We start from the raw sequence: 24,966 nt of genomic DNA, 5'->3' as shown, positions 1-24,966 counted from the left end.
CTGTGTTTGATTTTGTGACGCAAGTTCTGGAAAAACAATCCAGAGGTGGTGACTCATTGCAGTGTGATCGCGCAAACAAATAATAAATACAAATGCAGTACGCTTTCCGCAGCTTGGTCCTTTTTTTTCTAAAAATAAGAGCAACTTTTTGCTAGTGTGCCAGGTTGCATTGTTTGTTTTTTTCGGAAAAAAAGGAGAAAAATTAAAATAAAAACTTCTTGAACAAAGTGAGTTTCTTATTTTGTTATATGTCAAATCTGTGCTTAGAAAAAATCCATCCATAGACCAAAAGTAATTTAAAGGAAAAACCATTAAATTTTCTTACTGAATTTGAAAATTTGCACACACAAAAATGGTCAAAAATCCACAAACGCTCGCAGAAATCCCATGGAAATGGAGAATAAATTCCTTATGAAATAGAAAGTAAACAAAGTTTTTTATTGTTACAGTTATTTGACATCTGGCACCATGAGAAGAACCATTGTCGGAAATAAATTTCGTAAAGTAGAGACTTTTAACTTTTTCACCAGTCTTGATAAAGATTTTGTTTTGCTTGAAAGTGGGTGAATAAGTATGCACCCCAGGAGCGATCGCGACATGCAACACCATAAATACTAAATTGGAAATTTCTCGGCGCCACTTGGCTCGGCGCGTGTGTACCCCGAGCAAACACCACAGTGGTAGTGCGGCGATTACGTCAATGCGCCCCGGAGAAAAGGGCGCCCCATTCATTCGTGAACTGGGTTATATAATACACACCTGCCTCCCATCCATTGTATATTTATTGAAGCACAAGACAACTCAGCGATTCGTGGAATTACCGTTTGCGATCGATCTACTTTTAAACAAAGCCAGCGGCATCGCAGACTATTTTTCGAATTTTGATCTATTTTATTAAATAATATGCAGTCTTCAGGTTCTTTTAGAAAACCTTAATTTAATTTCATTTGTAATCATCATACTTGAGGAGCATCAAGACAGTCCCTAGACACAATAACAAGAAACCCTCTATGCTGTTGTATATTATCGAGAATAAGTAAATTATGTGACTTAGAAATGTTAGTAAAAAATAATATGATCTTATTCTTTTTGTTTAAATTAAGTTTGCTGATATTTTTTATAGCTTTTTTACAAAATTAAATAAAAATTTAGAAAACTCATTTTGTGGTCTTTGTAAATATAATAAATTAAAAATTACAATTTACAAAATGTTCAATATGTCTAATTTTTCAAAATAATTTATTTTTGTAATTTAAAACATGCTTTTTCCTTTCTGAAAATTTGTGTTTTCCCATTTTATTTCTCTTCCACAAACGTCTGTTAGATTGCAAACATCTTTTCGAAAAATTAAATCTGGCATTTTCATTTCTAGGGCTTAAAAGAAGAAAACGCAGCATAAACTGGTATCTGGTATCACAAAATTGTTGCAAAATCCTTATCAATTGTCAATTTTTCTCTGATTAAGATGAATAGTGAGCAAATTTCTGCAACTATAAATTATTTTCCTTGTTTCAATTATCTTGAAAGATTTTGCTGATTGGAGTAAGATAATTATGCACAAATAACTTTTGTCAATAATCTCTGACGCACACTTGACATAAAAATGTAAATTTCAACAAACAATCAAAACAATGAATTCAGAGTATGCCAGGTGAATCACACACGATATTATGTGCTCTGTATTTTTCAAAGCACAGCACCGGTCGACACGATGCATCAGCCACGCGATTTCTGCGCAAAAGACTGACTGAGATAATCAAAACACGCAGCACTTTGGACTGCGCGGCTGGTTCAAAAAACAAGTACGCAGTTGTTGGTGCTGCAGAAATGCAACGCACTTGCGGCCGCCATGTGACATTATGCAGGCAGACACGCTAATAGGCTGCAACCGTGTGTGTACAACAAAAAATGAAACTGCGGCAGACGGACTAATTGTTATGTCGCTCGCCAATTATCACCAGAGTAGCAAAAACGTCGCTTTTATACTGTACGGTCGTTCTTGAAAAACATTATAAACGTTTTCCACTCAAGGCTTTCAAGGGAGGGTTGCAAGAAGTGTTTGTTATATAAATTATAACAGTTAAATTGAACTTTCAAGTCACTTGTTTAAAAATTAAGAAGGACAATCCTTGGTAAAAAATTAAGATACTTAATTAATGTAACTTTCACAGCGCTCAAAGTGCTTTTGATTATGATGCAAAATTTGAAATAATAAACAAATAAAATATAGATAAATGGTCTTAGTACAGTACATAATAATTTAATCTTAAATCTTTAACGTTTAAATAATTAATTACTCAAATTTCCATAAATATCAAGCAAATTCCCTGAAATTAGTTATATAATGCATTTGAACTATTTAAAAAAATTATTTGTGTCTCAAATTATTGGCCTTCAAAATAATATGCCATGTTTTTCAGTTAGTCTGATAAAAAAATTTATTTTAGTATTATTTTCCTCCTTGCTTTAATTAAATTGATATTCATTCCTGGTGATATCAAAATTTTCGTCGGCTTTTTTTTTTAAATTTCAGAAACTTATTTAAATGTTTATAAACTAATTTTATTCAAATTAAATCACTTATGTTTTTGATGTTGCCTCTTTTGATGCAGCGTAATTAAAAAAGATTTAATGGTCTGGTGAAAAGTTCTTTGGCAACGTCAATTAAAGCAAGCTGGTGGTTTGAGTTGCGGCCGCGCAGTAATTATTTTCCGGCCCCGGTCATGAATCCTGCTTAAAATAATTTCCACGTCGAAAGAGCAGCCCGTGGAAAGCAGCTGGCTGTTCTTTCTCGGATCCGTTTTCTGTTCTCAATTCCTCGCAGGTGGAGAGAAAGAGAATGGCCCCGGAGTGCAAAAGGCCTAATGACGATGAATACATTAGCGAAAAGAACGAAATTCACGCAGCAGTGATGCAAATCGGGATGACTGGGTAGGAAAACAAAAATTATGAGAAACAACCGAGAGAGTTTCCTTGTCGCGAGAAAAAGAAAGAAAGAGGCAGCAGTCGTCGGCTGAATGTAAAAAGCGGGAAATGTTGCAACGTTTTATTTACATGCGCCAATGAGTTTTGTTATTGTTTATTATTAAACGTGGCAAACCTGCCTGCGCCGCTGGCTCAAGAGAAAATAGCAGCAATGAGAGCAGCGGCGTGTATTGTTCGCATATTGCGCTATTTACATTAAACAAGTTTATTTTGAGATGCAGGAAGTGAGATTAGTTTTCTGAAGTAAATGGTCGATTAGCTCACCTTGATTGCTGATCAAATCTATAAACAAGCTTTTAATCATTAAAATATTAATGAAAATTAAATTTTCATCCTGATGTCACTAATTTTGGCCTCTTAAGTTAAGTAAAGTAATCCTTGCAAATTGAAAAATGGAAATTTGCTTTAATTATGCTGAAAAGGGAAAAAACGTGGATTTTTTCAAATCACATTACAGCTGAAAGTCGACCGTTGAAATGTGAGATTGATGATAATTTATTTCTGCATATTATTATATAATTTCAACATTTTTAAAATAACATTGCATTTTAAGAGTTTTCTAAAATTCCCGAATTTTATCTTGTTTTTTTTTTTTTTGCATCAGAATAAGTATTTTCGTAGACATTTGTCCAAAATTTTCAAGTAATCAATTATGCATGCGACATTGTGACTTCAGTCTCGTTCAATCCAATTAACCTATTAAGCGTCGGAGCTTAAAACGGTTGTTGTTGGAGCTCGGAATCGCGAAAATTCTACCCAGGCTTTTTGCGTGTGTGAGCTGTCGGCTTTTTAGGCCGCGACGTATTATTAATACACTCACTGAGATTTTTAACTTGAACTTTCCTGCTTGTTTGTTTGTAATTTAAAGCGGAACATGGCTCTAAGGGATTGAAATTCATTTGCCCAATGTTTCCTCATTCTCAAGTTACAGTTAAAACGGGCACCAGAGCATTTAAGTAAGCAGAAGCAAAGATAATTAATGCATAATGAAAAATATTTGAAATATTCTGATTGATATCAACAATCGGATTAAAATTTGCCTCCTTATTTATATTTGATTAAATATCTTTTTTTTTTAATTTTACTTATCCTTCGTGATATTATTTTTGTTCAATTAGGGTAATAAAAAAGATATCTTAATAGAGAAGCTTCTCTTGTAGCTGAAATGTGGCATTGGGTTCCATTGTTTATCATTCTGAATTATTTATTTATATTTTCAATTTTGGCAGACATGAAACTTGCCACTAGAATACATTTATTTTATAAAAAATTCCATTATTACCGAAATTAATAAAATATCTCAAAAATTACCCTCTCAAAGTAAAAAAATCGAAGTAAAACTTCATTTAAAAAAATGGGCATAAAAATATCGCATTGTTCTCTTAAAAAACAAACCAAAATTCGTTTCAACTTTTATTGTAAAAGATAGGAAAATGATGAGAATAAGTATTTGCAATGATTTAACTATTAAAAAAAAAAGCAAACAAATACACAATAAATAATATATTAGAGTTTATTCACAATTATTAGTGATGACTTTATCAAACCAGAAACCATTTAAACAAAAATATAAACTAAATAAATATCTTAATTATTTGAAGTAAAGATGACATATAATTGTGAGAAACGAGATTTTTTTAAATTACTTCTGAATTCAGCGTAACACAATTTGAGATGATTCATCTTGATTTGGTGGCGATGAAATTAAATATTTCCGCCAAATTACGCGTCCAAATTTCGTTCGTTGAAACGGCAAGGCTGAGCATATGGCGCGCGCGAATAGCACGACACGTGTAGAGGCACAACAGCGAGCGGAGACCATTGACACATGGTGTGCACAGCCTTAAAAATATCGCGCGGAGGAAGAGAGGCGCAGAGCCAAGTTTGCAGTTAGCGGCTGTGCTGATTATGCTGTTTTGCAGTGAGCGAGAGGAAAAAGTTCGATCGCGGAGGGGACAATCAAAGAATGCCACTCACCGCACCTTTCCTAGCTGCACGCGAGAAAATGGAAATTTAATTCTGCATGCGTCTCGCTCCCCAGTCATTATATCCGTTTTTTCTAATTGTTGTGAATGCAAATTGTAAAAAAGGAGCGCACAGTTTGTTTTGATCGCGCTAAGAGAAATTAGCGATTCTGTTTAAAAAAGAAGCTGCGGGATAGCCGAATCGAATTGGATTTTGGACGGACAAGAGGAATAATGGAACTGGTTGTGACGTCAATCGCGCTAAAAATTGACAAGACTCGTTAGCATTAAGCAGCACCTTCTGTCTAAAATATAGAAGTGTTACATAATTCTTCATTATAAAAAATGATTGTATGAAAAGCATAGTAAAATTTATTATTGGATCTATATAGTGCCAAATTGCCAATGGATAAAAAAACGCGATACATGAAGTAAATTTGAAAAGGAAGGGTTTATTGGAAAATTGATTTTTCAAGCGGTTACTTATCAAGCTGATTCTTGAAAATTTTCGTGAATCAAATATGTTGATTTTAACTTTTAATGCAAAATACTTGAATTTATTTAAATAATTATGTGCAAAAATATATTTTCCCCTGAATACTTTACTTTTATTTCATAATCTGCTATTGAATAATAGAATTATCCGTACCATGTCACATTTCCTTTGGGGATCTTCAGACCTCTAACCGTATCAACAACAGTGAAATAAAATAATTGCATTAATTTTGCATTGCAAAATCTGCATCATTTCCTGCTTCGTCGTATAGTTTTATCTCCGATTCCCTGATGTTCTGCAATAACAAGATAATTATTTGATTATTTGTTGCAAAGTTTGGCGATCACGCGGCAGCTGCATCAATCGCTTAGTCATGCGACCGAACTGGATCTCTCTCGCGTCACATGATTAGCCGCGGGGATCAAAACTGTCCCTGCTCGGCTCGTCCTGATTGATGTGAGAGAGGCGAAATTCAATAAGTTGAAGGAGCTCCTTACAGGCCGTGCTACGCGACGACGAGCAAAATATAAAAGCTTGCGACTCTCGGCCGCCCAGATCAATAAAATAAAGCACAGGCGCGCATTAACTGCTGGATGAACCCTTTTTCAATTCTGTGCATTAAAGCAGAACGACCGACACGTTGTTTCACTTTGCATCTTACTTAGCCATTTCGGTGCACACACATGAGAGAGATGAGCATCTCCTCTTCGCCGACACTTGTGCAGATTTCTCTTTGAGAGTTTTACAACCGGCTTGCATCATTACAAAGTCATTAGGGCTGCTTGAAAATCGAGGAAAAAATTCAAGAGTTCAAACATAATAAAGTCACTGTTAATTTGTTTCCTGTTTGAATCAACCAAAATTAAACGTACGATCAATCGAAATTATGTCCTTTGCTTTTAGTTTTTTTGAAAAAATAAATGAAGATATAAGAAAATAAAGAATAATTAATATAATGCATTTAAACGTGAAAAAATATTAAAAATGTGATCAAATTTGAGGTAATGAAATAAATTACAGCGCGTTTAATTTTTTATAATCTTATAAAAGAATTTTTATGCCAATGAATTAATTACAATTTTATTAAATAGGTTTATAAATAGTCAACAATTTGTCGTTTGAATATTTGGAGAGTGTCAATATTTTCTAATGAAAAAAAATGCCTATAGCAATTGAATTGAAAATCACTTTGATATTAAATTTAATGTCATACCATGATAATTTAATTTGTAATTTATGGTTATTGGATAATGGCCGTTGCACAATTTCAACCAAAGCACAAATTAATTTGAAATATACGCTGCTCCATCCGCAGAACTCATTTTCTCCTTGTAGGAGAAAAAACTTGACCTAAACGGCGTCGGTACCATGTAATGTGTATATTTATGAGTTACGAGCATTACTTCACAGAAACATCGCCGTGTATAATTGACACGTTTATTCGCTCCGAGTAACACATGCGGCAGTCATTTATAGACTGGAAAGAGAGCAGCTCACATGGAATTATTTGTCGGTCTGTAACGCAGCCATATTCTTTTTATACATTTATATTTACAAAAAAAGTTGTAGCATAGTGTCATGGATGCGTGTGGTTGTTATGCTGCTGGGGTAGAAAGAATTATATAAATATAGACGGACAGACTCACTTAATACTTTACTATGCATGCACTGCCGAGTTGTTGCTCAATTATGTAGAATCGGCCTGACCTTTAGACCGAGAGGATTATTGTACTAGAGTGCTCTGTTGTTGTGTTATTATATAGTCGCTGTAAAAACGGTCTCAAATGGGTCACTTGGCGAGAATTACATGCATTGTATGACCGCAGTTAATTGTAACTTTGAGTAAAAGTTATTTTATTTAATCAAAAAGTTCTGAAAGTTATTAACTTCAAATAATTATAGAATTAAATAATATTAGAGGGCAGGATTAAAATTGTAATAAAATCAGACAAACTAAAATTAATTGAAACCCCCGTTCAAGTGTTTCATTTAGTTCTAAAATTTAGAATCAAAATAAATAAATTGAGTTGGATATTTAAATTATCCAATTATTATTATTTCACTGGCACACACAATTCGGTAAATTTAGTTATAAAAAAGCAAGGGAATTTGGTATATTTAAGATTTTCAAGGGGGAACAATATTATCTAAAATTGGATTATAACTTTAATAAGTTTTTCATTTTGAAATTAAGAAATGCGTTAATACTTTGCCAGCTGCGAGAATTTCTATAAACAAAGTCCAGCAGATTCTTTTCAAAAGGAGAATTGGCCCTGCAGTTTTTCTGGACTTGAAATTCAAGCTCTTTTTTAATCGGTTTTAAACAGCTGTTTTTGCAGTCCATGTTTTTATTTTCAAATCTCACATTGGAGAAACCAAAATTTTAGAGAAAAAAAATCAATGAAAATCAAATTCATTTAGGTTTCAACACTTTCAACTATCTTGTCGCTTTTGCTTTCATGCATGTACATTTTTTTCCTATGAAATATCAAATTTAAAATTATTTTTCTTGTTTTCATTTCAGGAGTCATTTTTCCACTGGGCTTTCGGCGTACTCGAGCCGGGCTTTTACGGAGCGATCGTGGTGGGCAGCGGCGAGACGATCCTGTTCGCCCCTCGGCTTCCGGAGGACTATGACGTGGTGATGGGTCCGATTGCGAGCAACGACGAGTGGAGACAGCGGTACGCCGTGGACCGGGTGCACAACACGGACGAGGTGACCTAATAACATGCAAATGGGCACTGCGTGCTCAAATGCAATTATCTAATATTATATGCTTTTGCTGCAGGTCAGCCAAGTGCTGCGGTCCCTGAACCCTGACCATCTCCTGCTGCTGGTGAGTACAAAATCCTTTGCAATTAATACCCCAAATCAAGGTGGTAATTGATAGAGAAGGAAAAAATTAAGTCTCTTGCAAAAAAAAAAAAAAAAAAAATTCTTAATACATATTTTTTTGCCACACAAAGCAATATGTTAATTATGCTAAATATATTATTTAAATTTTTTAACAAGAAACCGGAATTAGAAGTCAAAACTAGAATCGAGTTCCATCACGTTTTCAGCTATATGAACAGAATAAATTTATTTTTTTCGTTATTTTAAATTTCAACTCTTTTTACTGTTGAATATATAAGTATGGGATTTAATATCTATAGAAAAATTTTAAATAAGTAAGGTGCAAGAAATTGGGGAAATTTCATAACTCTGAATTTTGTTTTAATAAAATGCGGTTTTTTTGCAACATTTCTTCAAGTTAGTCGTTGTTGCTGTTTTTTGCACGTCGCTTCCTCCGAAGCCTTTTGAATGAAACTCTGTTCTCACGGCCGAGCGATCTAAAAGCGGCTCGTCCTCTGCCATCGTATATTCCGTCTGGCCTGCATGGAGATTTTGCTCATTGCGAATGCAATTTATGCTCACTGCAGTTGTTTGCTGCCGCCGCGAGCTTCATGCATTAAACATGCACGTCGCACTTAAGTGCGTTTTCCCGGTTTGATTGACTCTCATATATATAGTCAGTCGGAATAAGCGGAAATTATTACATGAAAAGAAATCCTGATAAATTTTTATCGGCAGCAGACTGCTGCGGAAACAATATTATGAGAAGTCCGGAGTAATTTTTGAATTGACTGCGAAATTTTAGATTTTAATTGAAAAAATCAAAAAGTTTTTTTTTGCTCAGGCCAAGACAAAGTGTCTTATCGACCTGTGCCCATTTTTGAGCTTGCGGAAGGCAAGCTCTAATCTACAATATCTTCATATGAATGGAGAAAATAATTATTCAATTTACTGCATGATTACATATTTTTTTTTTTTAATTTCGAATTTATTTTTTCATGTTTGTGATCCACGCAACTGTTGTTTTGAAAAGCTTATTTAAGCAAATAGCTTAATTTTCCTTCCTCCAAAAATGAAATTTTAATAGATTATTAAATTGCGATCAAAAATCCAATTTGATGAAAAATAATAATAAAGTAAGAATTAAATTATTACGTCAATTTTTAAAAGAGAAATGTCTATTTATTAATATAATCAGATCTCACTTAACAGTAAATTTAAAAAAAAAATCTATTTAAGTCACATAATACAGTTGAGATGCTTCAAAATATTGAAAAATATTTTCATTTTGATGTGGTATAGAGTGAAAAGATTAAATTTTCAGTTATGCTTGAAGAAAAAGAGGTCGCAAAGAGTTTATCCAAACTTTTTATTGTATGTTTTTAGTAAAACCTCTAAAATTGTGTTTAATAATTCAAAATTTTCTTTCAAATTTAAACATTATTTTCCACAAACTTCCCCTGATAATTTTTTGTCATAATTAACCCAAATTTCCTACTGAGAATTTCTGCGTGTGATCGTCGGAAGCGACGCATTTAAGGCGGCGAGTATATTAACCGAGCTGCATCTACAAGCAATTAGATGCAAAATAATTTGAGTCACGTCATCAAAAGAGGATGCAGCAGCTCAACTTGGCCTGCACCGCGAGTTGAGCAAGTCGGCGGACGAATAAAATGAAAACGAAATAACACGGGGAGGCTCGCTCGGTCAATAAAAGGCCGCTTATAAATTTCTTTTGTCTAAACAAACGCCGCCGCCGCCGCTAATAATGATATTCGTGCCGGCGATAGCAATGAGAAATTCATGGTCACCAACATTCACGTATAGAAGAAAAAAAAACACAAACCACCGCGCTGTGAAGCAGCAGTCTGTTTTCAGCAGAAACGTGTTTTTCATATACCTGTGGGCATCGGAGAGGAAAATAACAATAAACCAGCAGCAGCTCTCTTTACCTGAGCAACCTTCCTCTCCACATCTGCCCACTGATTTCTTCTTTCAAACGCACAATTGCGCTCCTTGTTTGGTGCAATAAACACGCCTGCCTATTCTCCTCTCATAGACCCTGGCTTGCCAAGTTTGCTTGCGAAGGCCTAGATATTTCAACGAGCAACTGTTGTAAAATTTAATGCCTGTTCATACCTGCCTGCCATAAATTTCAATTCTGAAACAAGCCTCTCTGGGACCTGTAGTTGTTGACTTGACCTATAAAATTTTTACCTGATGAAAGAGGACAGGACGGGGGGTGTCTTCTTGGATAAAACTTTTATTTAGAAAGGCGCAGATAGTATGATCTTTTTTTTACCTAATGTGCAATTTCATTAATTTGATTAATATTATGTGAGTTAAATAATGGTAAATAAAAAATTAAAATAGTTGATTTCTAAACATAAAAATCCTTTTTTAAGAGGGTTTTCACGTGGTTTTACTGAAACTGTGCGAGAAAAACTTGCCTTTACAGAATGGAATGCAAACTTAAATTTTTTACTTTTAATTGAAAAATTACTTCTTAATTGAGAAATTAATTTTTAAAATGGCTCAAAAATTAATATTGCTTTACACTTTACAACACAAACAAAGACACTACTCTGCACTAATTAGAACATAAACACACACACACACACACGTACACTTACAACTCTATCTGAGAAATAAAAATACTTGCTTATTACTTATTGTCATAACAACTTTATCCCACCGCAATTTGGGATTTGAATATAAGAGATTAAAAAATTAGCAATAATAATACTCAAAATAACATAAGCTCTTCATCCATTTTGCAACGAAGACCCACATTATCAAACAAGATTACGTTTGTTAATTTATTTCCTCGTAAATCATTGACGCAGTGACCAAAATTTTGAAACTGCGCAGCAGAGCCTTTTTTTGTAAATAAACGCAATTCTGTAACCAGGACAGATCGCCCGTTTTTCAATAGACTTTTCCATGAGCCAACTTTTCTTACTAAAAGTAAAATATCATAAATTTCAGATTTATGTTTCCAATATGCAAATCAACCTCTTCATTGAAATATGCAAAAAAATCACTCTGCCGAGATAAAGTCTGTAATCATGTCGCATAAATCTGTCTTTTACCTTTTAATCTTTGTGAGTCGATTTTCTCTAATTGCGAGCGTTTTAAGTTTTCACTTGCGACGAAGTATGATTCGTTGATTTATGTCAAACGCATTTGTGCGGATTTCACTGAAAATCCATATCAGCTTTGCTGTTTATAAGCGGCACGAATTTCTCGCGTCCGCTCCCTGGTCCCTGGGAGAGAGCAGCAAAGCAGAGCCAGACGTCGACCGCATTATTTTATTTACGTTTTCCTCCTCGTGGCCAAACAAGCCGCCGCCGCCACTCGGCGAAAAAGCCAAGTGAGTTCGATTTTACTTGAATTTTGCGAGTGTCAAACAGACAGACAGAACCGCCAAAGAGTTTCAGTAATAAAAGCAAGGCGCTTTATTTGATCAACAGGAAACCGCAAAACCACCATCAGCAAAAGCAGCAGCAAAAGTTGGCGGCGAATCACTATACAGATAATGCTTATATTTTTGTATCTAATAAGGGGTTTTGAAAAACAAGCATATAACAACCAATTTTCCTACTGCGACATAAAATGTCATCACACTTCCAAGGGAAAAATAAAGCTTGTTTATGTTTTACATTAAAAAATATTTCCTAAAGAAAGGTCTCTGGAAATTTGAGTAAAAGCAAAACGCAAAAATATATTTTAAGGTAAGAATTATTTTCCTCTACGTTCATCATTGGAGCTAAATAAAATTTGGAATTAAAAAATCTCTTATTAGGAAATTAAACTATTTCCTTTAATAATTCTGACGAATTCACCACATCAGAGTAAAAATCAAATTTGTTGTCAGGTCGTCTTTCACTTTCAAGCCTTGGAATTCAGCGAAATCGATTTTGTTTGCATGTGTTGCTGTTTTGATTACATTTTAATAATAGCGGAAATTACAATAAGGTCTCTGTTTTATAAGTGTTTTAATCGTTTTTTGACGGTAGGAATTTTCTTTAAAGTTTGTTCAGGTTCTTATTATTTCAATTCCACCTAATGAACTGAATTAATTTGATTTGTTATTTATTTGAAAACTAACTATACTTTTGTGATTGCCAATGATAAAATTAAAAAAATTATCTTGTTCCGATTAGATAAAAAATTTCAAGAAGGAAAATTGTTTTGATTATTGAATTTTTATTAAAAGATATGGATATTTGAGAAAATTGGGCAAGTACACAAGGAGGGGTTCAAAATCATCCTCGTTTATGTTATTGAGGACAGCTGCGGACGGCCTTGTGTGGCTGGCTGGTGTGGCTGGGGCAGCGTGAAGCCTAATGACAGGTGGAACCCTGATGCTCGATTAAACTCTTTCCCATTCAGTGCGCTCGCTCGCTGCTCCACGTATATAAACATTGCCTTTTATTTATATTATTACATGTGTGCAGTCTTGGATATACTCGTGCCAGACTGGCAGGTCACTAGAAATTAATATGGCCGCACGTCACGTCGACTCATATTTTTACTGTTGTTGCTTTTAACTGCGAAGAGAGAAACGCGTGCAGCGTCTTTTATGCCGAGAGTCATTCAATAAAGGGAATCCTTCAAGCAATTAATCGTGTCGTAAGGCTCGCCGAGTTGATTAAAAAGGCAAAGTGGGCTGCAGTCCCTGAGCACAAATTATAATTGAATTAAATCAACCTAAAAATTGAAGAATTAATTAAAAATTTCTCTACTTTCCTGATGAAAATTGCACAGTTTTCATTAGGTTCGATCTTGTTCTGTGTTTAGTGATTTCTTGCAAAATTAAGTTAACAGATCTATCAGGCAGTTTCTGCCCAAAACAAGATGTACGCACATCCTACGAAAATTCAAAGTTGGGTATAAGCCAACATCACGATTCATTTTTCAAACCAAAAAAATAATAATTAGTGGATGCTTCAAACGATTTGATTTAGAGTTTATTGAAAATTCCCAAATCACCATTCCAGTTTCACCGAAAGTTTTAATTTTGCAGAGTTTTTACGGAAACGATTTAATTTTATTTTATTTCCATATTTTCTGAGTTAATTAATTTTGTAGTTGTTAACTACGCGAACCTTGCAAAGTCACAACGCAAATACGGAATTGTGCAAATGAAAACAAACCAAAAAGTATGGTAACCATAGCATAGGTTTGTGCCGCATCTATTGAAAAAAAATTATAATTTTATATATCATATGATAAATAATATATATTTAAAAAAAAATTTATGACAAATTTTAATTGCATAATATAATAACTTCGCAACTCGCAAGCAAAGCAGCTGCCTGACCAAATTAAGAAGTACTGCAGACGAATTACGCGTCTGTTTGTGCACTTTCGGCCCGCATTATTATTTAATTGCGAGAAAACGAGCCACAAATATCTGCTTTTGAGTTTTCTGCCGAATTCCGCGCGGCCTAAATTGTTGCGGCAGGATGGCGCAGTAGTGTGCGTTGTGGCATTAAAAATAATAACGAGAGTGCACACGCATGGAAAAAGAATGAATAAAATGATCTCGATAATAATAAAAATAAAATTTATGGGAAGGCAGCAATTTTGCTGTGAAGGTCTCGCAGGTAGAGCAGCGCGCACCGGACCAAAAAGAAAGACGTCTCTCTCGGCAGTCATTCAACTCTGCGCGCTCGTGAAGGACAACAACAAACAACACACTCCCAACATGCAGCCTCTCAATACGAGAGAAAAGCTTTGAATAAAACGACAACAAATGACCTGGCATTGAATTTTACAACTCTCATTCTCTGAAGCGGCAGTAAAAATCATCAAATTTTCAATTTCAACTGACAAATAAAATTCAATTCTATTAGAGAAGAAAGCAAGACATTTTTTTATTTGTGAAATGTAAAATTCCAATCTGTTGGCGTGTGATTAAATTTTTGTAGGTGCGCCTCCGTCTGTTTTGCCAACTTGAGCTCTGTGATGAGTGAAAAAAGCTGTAGCCAGTGGCAAAAATGCAATGTCGATTCTCGGAATCGGTCAGGTTGTGACTACGTGAGGTTTCTTTCTCGCAGCTGCTACAAAGTCATGGGAAGCAGCTTTTTGCAAAAAAATAACGCATTATGAAAATCACAAAAGAAGTTATTCAATTGGCACCAGTCGTTTTTTTTTAACAACGGGACATTGAAGTAAAATTAACCTGGTTATTGAATTATATTATATAATCTATCAAACAAGTTTATTTTTACATCTTACATCTTTGGGATGTGGAAACAGTAAATTTAGAATGTCATTTTAATTAGCATAGTTTAATTGATAAAATTTAAAAGAAAAAATTAATATTATTTAAATAAATTTACAGAATGGACTAAATAGTGACAGTAGGTTGACATGCAGACAGGCAGCTTTCGATGGCATCCATGAATTCACAACGAATACTGAGACTTTGCACCCTGAGATATCGGAATGGTGAGTTTTTTCAAAGTTTTAAATTCAACCAAATCAATTTTGACGCTTACGATTAAATCTTATTTATAATTCCATAAGATTAAAATAACATAGTTTCAAAGTTAGCTATTTCTATGGGTTTTTTTTTCTTTAAGAAATCCAGAAAGCAAAACAGATCAGATAAGTAATTTAATTGTTTGTTGCATTATTGATTTAAATATTTTCCATTATTTTCCCTCGATTTTTCATTATTTTTATTCCCAAAACCATTTTTTTTTAAACAACCGGACAATCCTGTTCATTAATAATTTTGTTTGCTCAAACCAAAACTTTCAAACTTTTCGCGGGCTTTCTCCTTACACTCTCCGAGAGGCGCCATGTTTGTTTCTTTTGAAATTTTTCAAATCAGCTGGTAGCGTTGGTCGTACTAAATAATTGCATCAGCGTACAAAGTGTGTCCGATTCGGACGCCAAATTCTTTCGAAATTCGTGTAAAGGCGTCGTCATCATCATTTTCCAATCGAGCCGAAAAATAAGGATGCTCTGCAATAACGACCATGGAGGAGATTGAACTCGTCGCTCGTCGCAACCACCCTTCCTCGCACGACCAATTATTATTATTTTCATCACCCCAATTTTCGTAAGAGGTGAGCTGCGACGTTCAGAAGCGACCAGGATTTCGTTCTAAACGATTCTTCAAATTTCAGGTGGAATTTAAAAAAAAAAGATGCATCACATCCGACGGTGCTCGACAAGGATCAGCGCCCTGCTGACCTCCAACTCCTGCGAACTCCGCTCCGTAACCCCTTTGTCCGCCTCCTTCTACAGTGGCAAAATTGCTGCAAAGTGGAGGAAACCCGAAGATCTCGGACACACGATGATACTCGTCCAGGACGGCTGCGAGATCAACGAACTACCGGTCATTGTTCGGAAGGTTTGTTTGTGTGATTAATTCATTGAAGCTTGTTTTGCACAAACATAAATAATCGTAAATTCCTAGTAGTGTGTCAAAGAGAAGCCATATATAAATTTAATAATTTGAAATGTGTGGAATTGCTTTTTTGCGCAAATTTAATAAGAGCGGAATTCCGACAGAAATTTCTCTTGGAATTTAAAAGTGTTTAAATATTAATAGCTAAAAATATTTTTTAAATTATTGTTCTAGTGCTATGAATTTATATAGATATAATGGCAAACAGCGATACAAATTACATATATTTAGTCAGCAATTATACGAAAAAAAAAAAAAGGGGGGAATTGTTTGAACATTCAGAATAAAGTTGCTGTGAATTTCAGGTGAACGACTTCATAGCTTTTGACACAACGTCCGAACTGCCTCCGAAAGCGCCTCAGCCTTCGTACGGAGAGCATGAAGACGAGGCTGTGAGTGCCATTGACCGGTGCCACTCGCTCAAGTCGCTCTACTCCCTCTTGGAGATTTTGCCCAAGGAGGAGGTGACGCCGATCATCGCCGTGCACGCCCTCAAACGTATCCTTGATCTGGAAAACAACCACCAGTTTCGGAACCAAGAGAACAACAAGGACGCCAACTTCACTCGGGCAGCGGTCGTCAGCGAGTTGATTGACATCATTGTTACGGGGAAGGACGAAGCGTCTGTGGTCAGGGCCCTTCGAATCGCGGCCAGGGATTTGTCTGGCTGCAGGGAGCACAAGGAGAGACTGAAAAACGAGGTTCTCGTGCGGGCCACGGAAAACAGACTGAATTTGAGTCTCTTGTGCGACGCCGTCCGGTCCTTCGCCCACCTGCGGTCGGAAGACGTGGACAAATTGTGGGTCGGGTTTGTGTCTCGGGAGGCCGAGATCTCGGAGTACAACGTTCTGGAAATGTTCCGGGTGTTGCCCTTTTTAAAGGAAAGTCGGCAGGCAATTTTCCAGATTTTGGAAAGAAAGATGATCGGCCCGACTGGCTTTTGGTGGCAGATAAGTCCGCGGCAAACTATTGTTGGAGAAATTTTGGCGTTGATGAAGTCGGCAAGACTTTCGTCGGTGCGGCTGCTGGCGGCGCTCAGCAAGTGGACCAACATAAATATCCATCTCATCAAACCGGAGCACCTGAACTGCATCATCACGGCATTTTCTTCCCACAACTATTCGGACAACACGCTCAAAGTGGCATTGGAGAGATTCGTCAAAGCTAATCAAAAGAAGAGCAAACCTCAGGTAGATTTTAATACAAGTAACAAAATAATTTATCAAACTTTTATTTTCAAACAAAATCTCAAATGAGTGTATTAGAATTTTTTTTATTACAAAGAGTTGGATAAATTAAAATTTGACCCAATTAAAGAATAATTTTTGTGCAATTTCATGAAACAAAAATTCCTATTAATTAATTATGATATTTTTAAATTTCAGGCTCAACAGAGTCTCTATTCCAACCTAATGGCCCACATCATGAAATTCCGGCACCGCTCGGAGATGATTCTGGACGGCGGCGCCACTTTCTTTGTCAAGTGTCCAAACCTGACGCCAACCCAAATAATGCACCACCTATCAGCGTTCGGCCACCTCAACTACTTGCCCAAAAACGCGGACCAATTCTGGAAGCATGTGGAGACCAGCCTTGACGCCAAATTCGCGCAGTTCAAACCGACTGACGCCCTCAACACGCTGCTGTACTGCATCTATTTGCAGAAACACCCTCTCAACTTTGTCACCCGTGTATTCAACCCCAACTTCCTTGACAGACTGTCTGACGACTCGATGGCCCAACCACAGCCGGAAGCCTCACTTGTAATCAACCGGTTCAAACTGCAAGCGCTGGACGCTGCCCTGACCCTCGAGTGTCCCACCACCTACAACGGTCCACTCTTGCCAAAAACGCCGACGCGTCCTGTCTGGCAGGACGGACGAATTCGAAGCATGAGTTTTTATTTGAGGGACGTTTTGAGCAACACGGAGAGACAAGCGACCTCGTCCGTCTTGTTATCGGAACTGCCGGGCATTGAGTTGTTCATGGTCGACCTGGTGCTACATCCGACTGTGTGCACCTGGAACAAAAAATTGGACAATGTGGACAGGTCGCAGTGCGCGATCTTGTTGATCCATGTGCCGGAGCACTACAGCCGCGATGGAAAAGTTCTTACTGGACCTCAGGCTCTGCGAAAGCGAATTTTCCAACTGCTCGGGTTCAAGGTGGTCGATCTGAACTACGACACTCTGAACAGACTGAAGGTCCATCCCTACGCTGTCAGACAACATGTTGCGAAAATGATGCAGGACAAATGAGGATGGATTGTTACGTCTAGTCTTTTTTTCTTGTTAAATCTTTCAATAAAGGAAAAATCGATGAAATTTTAAGCTAAATATTTTATGAATTTATCTTAAGCAACCCATTTAATCAGAAGATTTGGTTGAATTTCAGTGCTTAGTGAAAAAAAAATCACATTTAAATATTTCAATGTTCAATTAGAAAATATATATTTCAGCCGAGTCCAGAAATCGCCAATGGAGCTTGAGGTGATGCGCTACGTGGCTCGCGCCTCTTCGGAGGCCCACGTCAGCGTGATGCGCAGGGCCAGGCCTGGAATGTTTGAGTACCAGTGTGAGGCCGAGTTCCAGAGACACGTTTACTTCAACGGTGGCTGCAGACACTGCGCCTACACGTGCATCTGCGGCACCGGCACCAACTCGGCTGTCCTCCACTACGGACATGCCGGCGCCCCCAACTCTCGGCAGATCCAAGACGGGGACATGTGGTTGGTTTAAAAGAATTTTCATGAAGAGAAAAATTTGATGAAAAATTTCAGCTTGTTTGATATGGGTGCCCAGTATTACTGTTACGCGTCGGACATCACTTGCTCATTCCCAGCCAATGGAAAATTCACTGATGATCAGAAGATGATTTACAATGCTGTGCTGAGAGCCAACAGGGCTGTGATTGCTGCTATGCGACCAGGTGCAAATCTTATTTTATCCATTAAATTAAAAAGAAAAAAAGTTCTTACAATTAGATCTCAATAATTAAAAAAAAAAATAGAAATAAGCACTACTGAATTTCATCAACTGTTCTAACTTTTGACTTATCTATGTTGATTTTATGAACTTATTTAAAAAGTTTCAAGTTTTCCTTGGTTTCTCTTAACTTACCTTACACAAAAATATATAAATTAATAGAAATAACTCATATTATTATATTTTAAATTCTCGACAAAAATTTCAGGAGTGTCATGGGTCGAGATGCACCGTCTGGCCAACAGGGAAATGCTTTTGGCCATGATTGAAGGAGGTGTCCTTCAAGGCAACATTGACGAGATGATGGAAGTGAACTTGGCCGCCACCTTCCAGCCGCATGGTCTCGGCCACTTGCTGGGTTGTGATGTCCACGACGTGGGTGGCTACCTGTCGCACTGCCCTCCGCGCCCTGAACAGCCAGGGTTCCGCTCTCTTCGCACTGCCCGCAACCTGGAGGCCAATATGGTGGTCACTGTTGAACCTGGCTGCTATTTCATTCCCAGGGTACAAATTAATCAAGTTTGTATTTTTCCAAAAAATTTAAAACTGATTTAATTTTGCAGCTGCTTGAAGAGGCTCTGGCCGATCCGCGCAGGAACCGATTCTTGGTGCGAGAGGCCATTGAGAGACTGCGGGGCTTTGGCGGTGTTCGCATTGAGGACGATGTGGCTGTCACCGAGACGGGTGCTGAAATCTTGAGCATTGTGCCCAGAACGTGAGACTATTCCAAGACCTTACATTGTTATAGTTCAATTTTTTCTTTTGGCAGGGTTGAAGAAATTGAGCAGGTGATGGCAGCAGGACGCCAAGAAGAGGAGGTGGTCTTGCCACAGGACTTGGTAACCAAACCTGGCCACTAATAAAAATACAGTATTATATCTTATCCCATGTCTTATCCCTTGCAATGTATTTAACGAAATATTGCTAAATTTTGGAAGCTATTGAATTTTTAATAATCGGTTTTATAACTATATGTATTAATTATAAAACTGGTGGTGATAATTCAGATGGACTTGAAATAAATTTTTAATTTTGTATGTTATGGAAATTTATAGTTTCATTGTTTCATTTTAAAACTTTCTATGATGTTAAGACTTTTATTGGAATAGGGTTGTTGCGTAGAAATCATGATGAGCCCAGAACATAATAAAGTAGATCAGTTTTAAGTTAAGTGCATTTTTGTTACGTTAATTGTGCGCAAGGTGTCAGTTATTTATAGTTACAGAAACCTTTGTTTCCTCATAATAAAAAAAAAATCAATGGGAGTAAATGGGATTGGTGCTGTAGATAGGCTTTTCCTGCACCTTGACCATCTCATTCAAAAGTGCAATGAGGTCCACTGTTGGATCTTCCAGCAAGACAAGCAACTTCTGTGTCTCCTTTTCCCACTCCTCACTGTCCTGCTCCAACTTGAGCAAGTCTTTGATGTACATTTGAGTCTGGATGCGATTGAACTTTTCAATCTCAAGGTGTGTGTACTAATGAAGAAAAAAATAAGCATTTAAAAAAACTTTTACATTCACATTATATAATTATACCTTGACCACACTGGCAAAGACCCTGACGAAGGCACTGTGGTCCTCGTTAATGAAGGCAGGCCAACTCAGTCTCTCAAAGGGAGAGGCTGATGCAGGGATGAGGCTGGTCAGTGCCTTGTTCACCTCTGGGGTGCGCATGGACGGGTGCAAGGCGGCGATGCGAATTTCAATCACATACAACTGAGGAATGAAGCCCTGCACTCAACAAAAAAAATTTACATATTATTAAGCTTTTAAATAATTTTACTTAATTTTTTTTCTAACAAATTTCCTTTGGCGTTCCATTGAGTAAACCTCACACCAACACAGAGAGGAGGTCCTCAACAGGTGAGGTTGGAACCTGATTGCATCGGGAGGCTCGCAAATTCTATTTGTTTAATTATTTAGAGAAGAATTATAAAAAAAAAAAAATAATATGGTGGAAATTACTTGGCCTGCTCAGGGTCGTAGTTGAGGAGTTCTTCCACACTGCTGACCACTGGAATGAAGGCGACTTTGACCAGTTCACGAGGCACTGAAGGCTGGAAGCGGCGGAGGCAATCCTCAAGGTTCACCAGCAGATGGTCTTTCTGCATCGAGTTCATGGGAATGCCTTCAACCTTGCCATTGTCCAGAACACCGATCAGGATGTTGCCGTGCTTGCCACTGTTCAGAAATCCATTGATGTTTCTGAAAATAAAATTTACTTTTAAAATTCCAACTATTACTTTGTATTAAATTAATTGCCTGGAAATAGGTTGGCGAGTTCGGTGCACGCCGTTCGTCAGCTTGGCAAACTCCTTCGGGTTGCGAATCGGACAGACTTTGGAACCGTCCGGTCGCCACGCAGGAATTTCATCTGCACTGAAGTTGCGGTGCCCTTTGAACTCCCAGTGCTGATTTTCGTCGACTGGGACAAAAGAGTTCTTGATGTAATATGTCATTATGGCTCTGAAATAACCTGAAACACAACCATTGAGATTATTCGATTATTGATGTATTATTCTGTTGAGAGTAAAAAATCTCTTCTTGAATTAATTTAATAATTTTTATGTTCAAAGGATATGCACGCGTCATAAAATTACATATATACGTATAAATTTTCATTAACAACCTTGAAAGTTGATATTATTTTTTACTTTTTAGCATTAAATATTTCTTTTCTTGCACGCAATACTCATACGCAACGCATATTATAAGAAGAACACACTATAATAATGATGATTGTATTATTTAGTACTAAATAATACAATCATCATTATTTAAACTATGTAAAGACTCTTGCAAGGAAGGGAATTGGGAAAAATATGATAAATATGAATTTTTTCTCTCCAAATTTTCAAATTCAACAGCGGAGATGTAATCCAAAATGCAACAACTTATTACAAAGAGATGAGTGGATTTGGATTTTTAACAAAATGCCGCAAAATATGTACAAAATCCGCAGCAGAAAAACTCTTCACCCAAAAGCCAGTCCACACGCATAATTAGAGACACAATAAAACAAAGCAAGCCATATTTCCTGTGCTGATGATAACAACAAACTACAACTACCTGCAACAACAGAAAAAGTTAATAGACAACGACGACCTAGGCTTTGCAAACGACTGAGCGAGCGCCCGAGCGGAATGGAGAAAGATTGAGTGAGGCTTTGGACTTTGGATGTGTTGCTCTTGCTGGGAAAATCGTGAGAGGTTGCGACTTTGCGTGAGAGTCTCGACAGATCTCGACAGTACTGGACGGCCCAAATATTTGCACGCGCAGTAGAGGGGTAATATTTTTGAGTTGTTGAACCAACCCCCGGATGATGCGTCCACATAAGTGAATATTTCATACACACAAAAAGAACATAAATTTAACGAAATTTTCGACTAAATAATATTAAATTTATCACATAAATTTTTTTTCTGTCAGAATTTTCTCATGATGGAAATTATAATTTAAAAACATTTCATAACAATAACACATCATTTTCAAAACTTTATTATTATTAATTATTTAAAATCATAGACAGCGATTAAAAGCAGGGATTATTATGCGATATTACATTGTAAATTAAAATTATTATTATTTTTGCTTTTGGCACCCGTGAGCTTTTTAGGCTATTGGGTTGGTCTCTTTTGCCAAAGTCGAGCACCCTCTTATTGTTTTAGCACATTTGTGCCTCCCAAACGCTATACAATTATTATATTGTGACGAACACAAATCAAGTCCAGAAACCCTCACGCCCTAAAGGTGTCCGATAATTAATACCACAAAGTTCGCGTAGCCGGGGCTGGGAAGACACTCAGACTGTCTTTTATTTGGTCACAATATAATATGCAATATATATATATATTATCAAAGCGGGAATGGAATTGGAATAAAAGGAAGGGCAAGCAAAATAGACACTAAACTAATTTTGTTTGACTGTTCATCACAATAATTATCAAATATGTCAAACATGAAAAAAAAACATTTCTGTTTTGTTACAATTAAGGGTCCTCTCTAGCTATAGCTTAATGATATTATCGGATATTATTATGTTGTATCACCGGCTCTGGTTAAAAGTTTAACTTTGCAGACTGTTGCTATGGTAATGTTTAGGAAATAGCAGCATTTATATGATAAACATCAAATATTTTTTTTTTTACATAGCCGACTAGATAAAAATGAGTGAAAAAAGTTTTCCCTCCTCTGATGCTGAAGACCTTCCGAGTGGCAACGATGAAGAGGCCTCCGAGCCAAACGAACCCCAGCAAAAATCACCTGTCAGAGTTCGGAGCAGCGCTTTGTCAGTGGTGGCTGTCAAAGAAGAATATAACACATCGGTCGACGACAAAGTTATTTTTGTCAAACTGTGGTTGCCACAGGGTGTGCCATTCACCCTGACCTCGTACCGGAGCACGACCGTTTTTGATCTCCTTGAAAAAGTGGCTCTCGAGTTGTACATTCCAAGCGAAATGCTTATTCTAGTTCTAGCGGGTGAAAAACCTCAAGTTTTGCAAAACATGGCGCAGACCTTGAGCGAGCTTTTGAGAAAAAATGATAAAATCGAGATTTACGTCAATTGCATTGATCCTGACGTTGATTTGGAGGTCCCTGACAACCTCAGAGCAAGACCGACGGACATTCTGACCGTGATTGTGACCAGTGGAATTTTTGGTGAGCAGCAGAAAATGGTGGTTGTTGAAATCGAGCACGACTGTCGCAAGAAAGAGTTCTTGGGCGGATACAGGTGCAAAAAGACGGGTCGGGAATACTATCATGCAGCAAGTCAAACTCAGGCCGACCTCTTGTCAGGGAGACCTAAAAAGCTGAAACGCTCCAGAAAGGTGCAGACCCGCAGCTGCGCTAATTTTGAGCAGCAGACCCCGAGGGATGGGTCTACTCAGACTGGAGGGGCCATCGAAGGGCGCCTCCTGACGCCAAAGGCGCCCAGGGCGATGGTCGACGTTGTGGCTAGGGTGGTGCTCATCCAGAGGATGTTCAGGGGCTGGAGGGTGCGAAGGGGGTTGCAGAAGATCAGGGAGGAGGCCGTCGCCAAGCAGGAGCTCAAGCTGTACCTGGAGCAGGATGCAGCCGCCGGGAGGTACAACCCGACTACCTTTGAGGTTCTGTACCAGTTGGTCGAAAGGTGGAGGAAGAGGTGCCTTGACTATGCTTTTGCAACAAAAACTCAGGGGCCGAGCCGGGCTGATTTCCAAAACATCCTAGAAATGCAGGTATACAATTTATTTCTAAAAATTATAAAAAACTTTGGTAAACAAAATTAGTTATTTGTACAACAGTTTGAAGTTATTTAAATTTTCAGGTCAACATGCTAGCCGTGATAGAAAAAGAGAGAGTGAAAATGAGAGAAAAGCGTTTAAAAGAGCGCCAAAAGCAATTGCTCGATGAGATCTGCTCTCCTGTCAAATGGAAAAGTTATAATGGGTTAACCATCTCCATGGAAACAACAAAAAACCAGCGTGCTAGTCAATTGCGGGAACTCCACGACAAATTATTTGCTGAAAATCTAAACACGGCGGAGCTGAAAGAAAATTTGCAGCTTGTTCGAGAGGCACTTTTGCACCTGAACGAACCAAAGAAAAATGAAGTTTTGCAACTGGTTGACCGAGAAGCTCAGCTGCTGGAAATGGGATTAAAGATGAATGAAATTAAAAACCTCCACCTTCGATTGGAAAAGTCATTCTCTAACCTGATCAGGGACCCGAGGGACTGCAAGAAACCGAAATCAAAACTATTCCTTTGCAACCAGTGTCGCAAAATGCTTCCTCCGAAGTTGTTTGTCATCCCGTTGACTCGACCTGAAATCAAAGTGTGCACCTCGTGCCAGTGGATTGACAACATGAGTCATGGCAGGGTTGATCACGGCCCATTCGCGCTGATGCTGAAAGAGTTGCAGCAACAGGAGTCTCGTCGAGGTTGCTACAGGTCAATGGCCTTTGTCCTAGAGGTGCATGACATCAAGTACTTGGTGGACCAGATTTGGCATGGCCAGTCAGCCATCAGCCAAAACTCTAACTTGGACGAGCTAAGGCTTGGCAGGTGGGATATAACAAAGGAGTGGAGTCCCTGGAACACAATCCTGCTATCGAGAAAAGAACTGCAAGAGCATCTGAACATAATGGAGTTGAATTTGATATATGGAGAAGAGTTCATTAAAAACATCAACATCAAGCACTTGATCGCACAAATGCATTTCAAAGGATTGCATAATTTGAAATAAAACTCACCATCTCAAATTAAAAAGCTAATTTCTAATTTAAACTC

General features: G+C 37.4%; 4 protein-coding genes across 6 annotated transcripts in view; 3 read left to right on the top strand and 1 right to left on the bottom strand.

Moving 5' to 3' along the window:
• Positions 1–19,746, top strand: part of LOC132193268 (xaa-Pro dipeptidase) — a 37,174-nt gene extending 17,428 nt beyond the window's left edge. The window contains exons 3-10 of the mRNA XM_059613870.1: positions 7,970–8,161; positions 8,235–8,282; positions 14,634–14,740; positions 18,169–18,438; positions 18,490–18,638; positions 18,903–19,198; positions 19,258–19,409; positions 19,464–19,746. Of these exons, the coding sequence (XP_059469853.1) occupies positions 7,970–8,161; positions 8,235–8,282; positions 14,634–14,740; positions 18,169–18,438; positions 18,490–18,638; positions 18,903–19,198; positions 19,258–19,409; positions 19,464–19,554 (1,305 nt within the window). The 3' untranslated portion in view covers positions 19,555–19,746. The remainder of the gene's footprint in view (positions 1–7,969; positions 8,162–8,234; positions 8,283–14,633; positions 14,741–18,168; positions 18,439–18,489; positions 18,639–18,902; positions 19,199–19,257; positions 19,410–19,463) is intronic.
• On the top strand, positions 14,923–18,040 carry LOC132193249 (FAST kinase domain-containing protein 3, mitochondrial-like). The gene is made up of 4 exons (XM_059613804.1): positions 14,923–15,366; positions 15,427–15,653; positions 16,016–16,900; positions 17,096–18,040. Exons 2-4 carry the CDS (start codon positions 15,447–15,449, stop codon positions 17,966–17,968), a joined length of 1,965 nt encoding a protein of 654 aa, XP_059469787.1. The 5' UTR covers positions 14,923–15,366; positions 15,427–15,446; the 3' UTR covers positions 17,969–18,040.
• Positions 19,704–21,756, bottom strand: LOC132193277 (uncharacterized). 3 transcript variants are annotated; one of them, XM_059613877.1, is made up of 6 exons: positions 21,648–21,756; positions 20,959–21,172; positions 20,662–20,901; positions 20,497–20,599; positions 20,233–20,427; positions 19,704–20,172 (listed from the first exon to the last, which is right to left on the bottom strand). In XM_059613877.1, the coding sequence occupies exons 1-6, from the start codon at positions 21,694–21,696 to the stop codon at positions 19,951–19,953; spliced, it is 1,023 nt and encodes a 340-aa protein (XP_059469860.1). In that variant the 5' UTR covers positions 21,697–21,756; the 3' UTR covers positions 19,704–19,950. The 3 variants fall into 3 exon arrangements, with proteins under 3 accessions (XP_059469860.1, XP_059469861.1, XP_059469864.1); XM_059613878.1 differs by having other exon boundaries at positions 19,706–20,172; positions 21,675–21,756; XM_059613881.1 differs by having other exon boundaries at positions 19,706–20,172; positions 21,735–21,756.
• A 500-nt stretch (positions 21,757–22,256) lies between these two features.
• LOC132193243 (IQ and ubiquitin-like domain-containing protein) lies at positions 22,257–24,951 on the top strand. The gene is made up of 2 exons (XM_059613789.1): positions 22,257–23,915; positions 24,005–24,951. Exons 1-2 carry the CDS (start codon positions 22,863–22,865, stop codon positions 24,920–24,922), a joined length of 1,971 nt encoding a protein of 656 aa, XP_059469772.1. The 5' UTR covers positions 22,257–22,862; the 3' UTR covers positions 24,923–24,951.
• The last annotated feature ends 15 nt before the right edge of the window (positions 24,952–24,966 follow it).

This window comes from Neocloeon triangulifer, unplaced genomic scaffold, assembly GCF_031216515.1.
Source record: "Neocloeon triangulifer isolate White Clay Creek 2 clone unplaced genomic scaffold, ASM3121651v1 ptg000001l, whole genome shotgun sequence".
Taxonomy (NCBI): domain Eukaryota; kingdom Metazoa; phylum Arthropoda; class Insecta; order Ephemeroptera; family Baetidae; genus Neocloeon; species Neocloeon triangulifer.
The sequence above is the reverse complement of the archived record's forward strand: the minus strand, read 5'-3'. Positions and strand labels throughout refer to the sequence as shown.

Coding starts and splice junctions, on each gene's coding strand:
- LOC132193249 (XM_059613804.1), top strand. CDS start 15,447: ATGCATCACATCCGACGGTGCTCGACAAGGATCAGCGCCCTGCTGACC. Junction 15,654..16,015: donor TACCGGTCATTGTTCGGAAG/GTTTGTTTGTGT, acceptor TGTGAATTTCAG/GTGAACGACTTCATAGCTTT. Junction 16,901..17,095: donor AAAAGAAGAGCAAACCTCAG/GTAGATTTTAAT, acceptor TTTAAATTTCAG/GCTCAACAGAGTCTCTATTC.
- LOC132193277 (XM_059613877.1), bottom strand. CDS start 21,696: ATGCGTGTGGACTGGCTTTTGGGTGAAGAGTTTTTCTGCTGCGGATTT. Junction 20,902..20,958: donor ACTCGCCAACCTATTTCCAG/GCAATTAATTTA, acceptor TTTTATTTTCAG/AAACATCAATGGATTTCTGA. Junction 20,173..20,232: donor TCTTTGCCAGTGTGGTCAAG/GTATAATTATAT, acceptor TTTCTTCATTAG/TACACACACCTTGAGATTGA.
- LOC132193243 (XM_059613789.1), top strand. CDS start 22,863: ATGAGTGAAAAAAGTTTTCCCTCCTCTGATGCTGAAGACCTTCCGAGT. Junction 23,916..24,004: donor AAAACATCCTAGAAATGCAG/GTATACAATTTA, acceptor TTAAATTTTCAG/GTCAACATGCTAGCCGTGAT.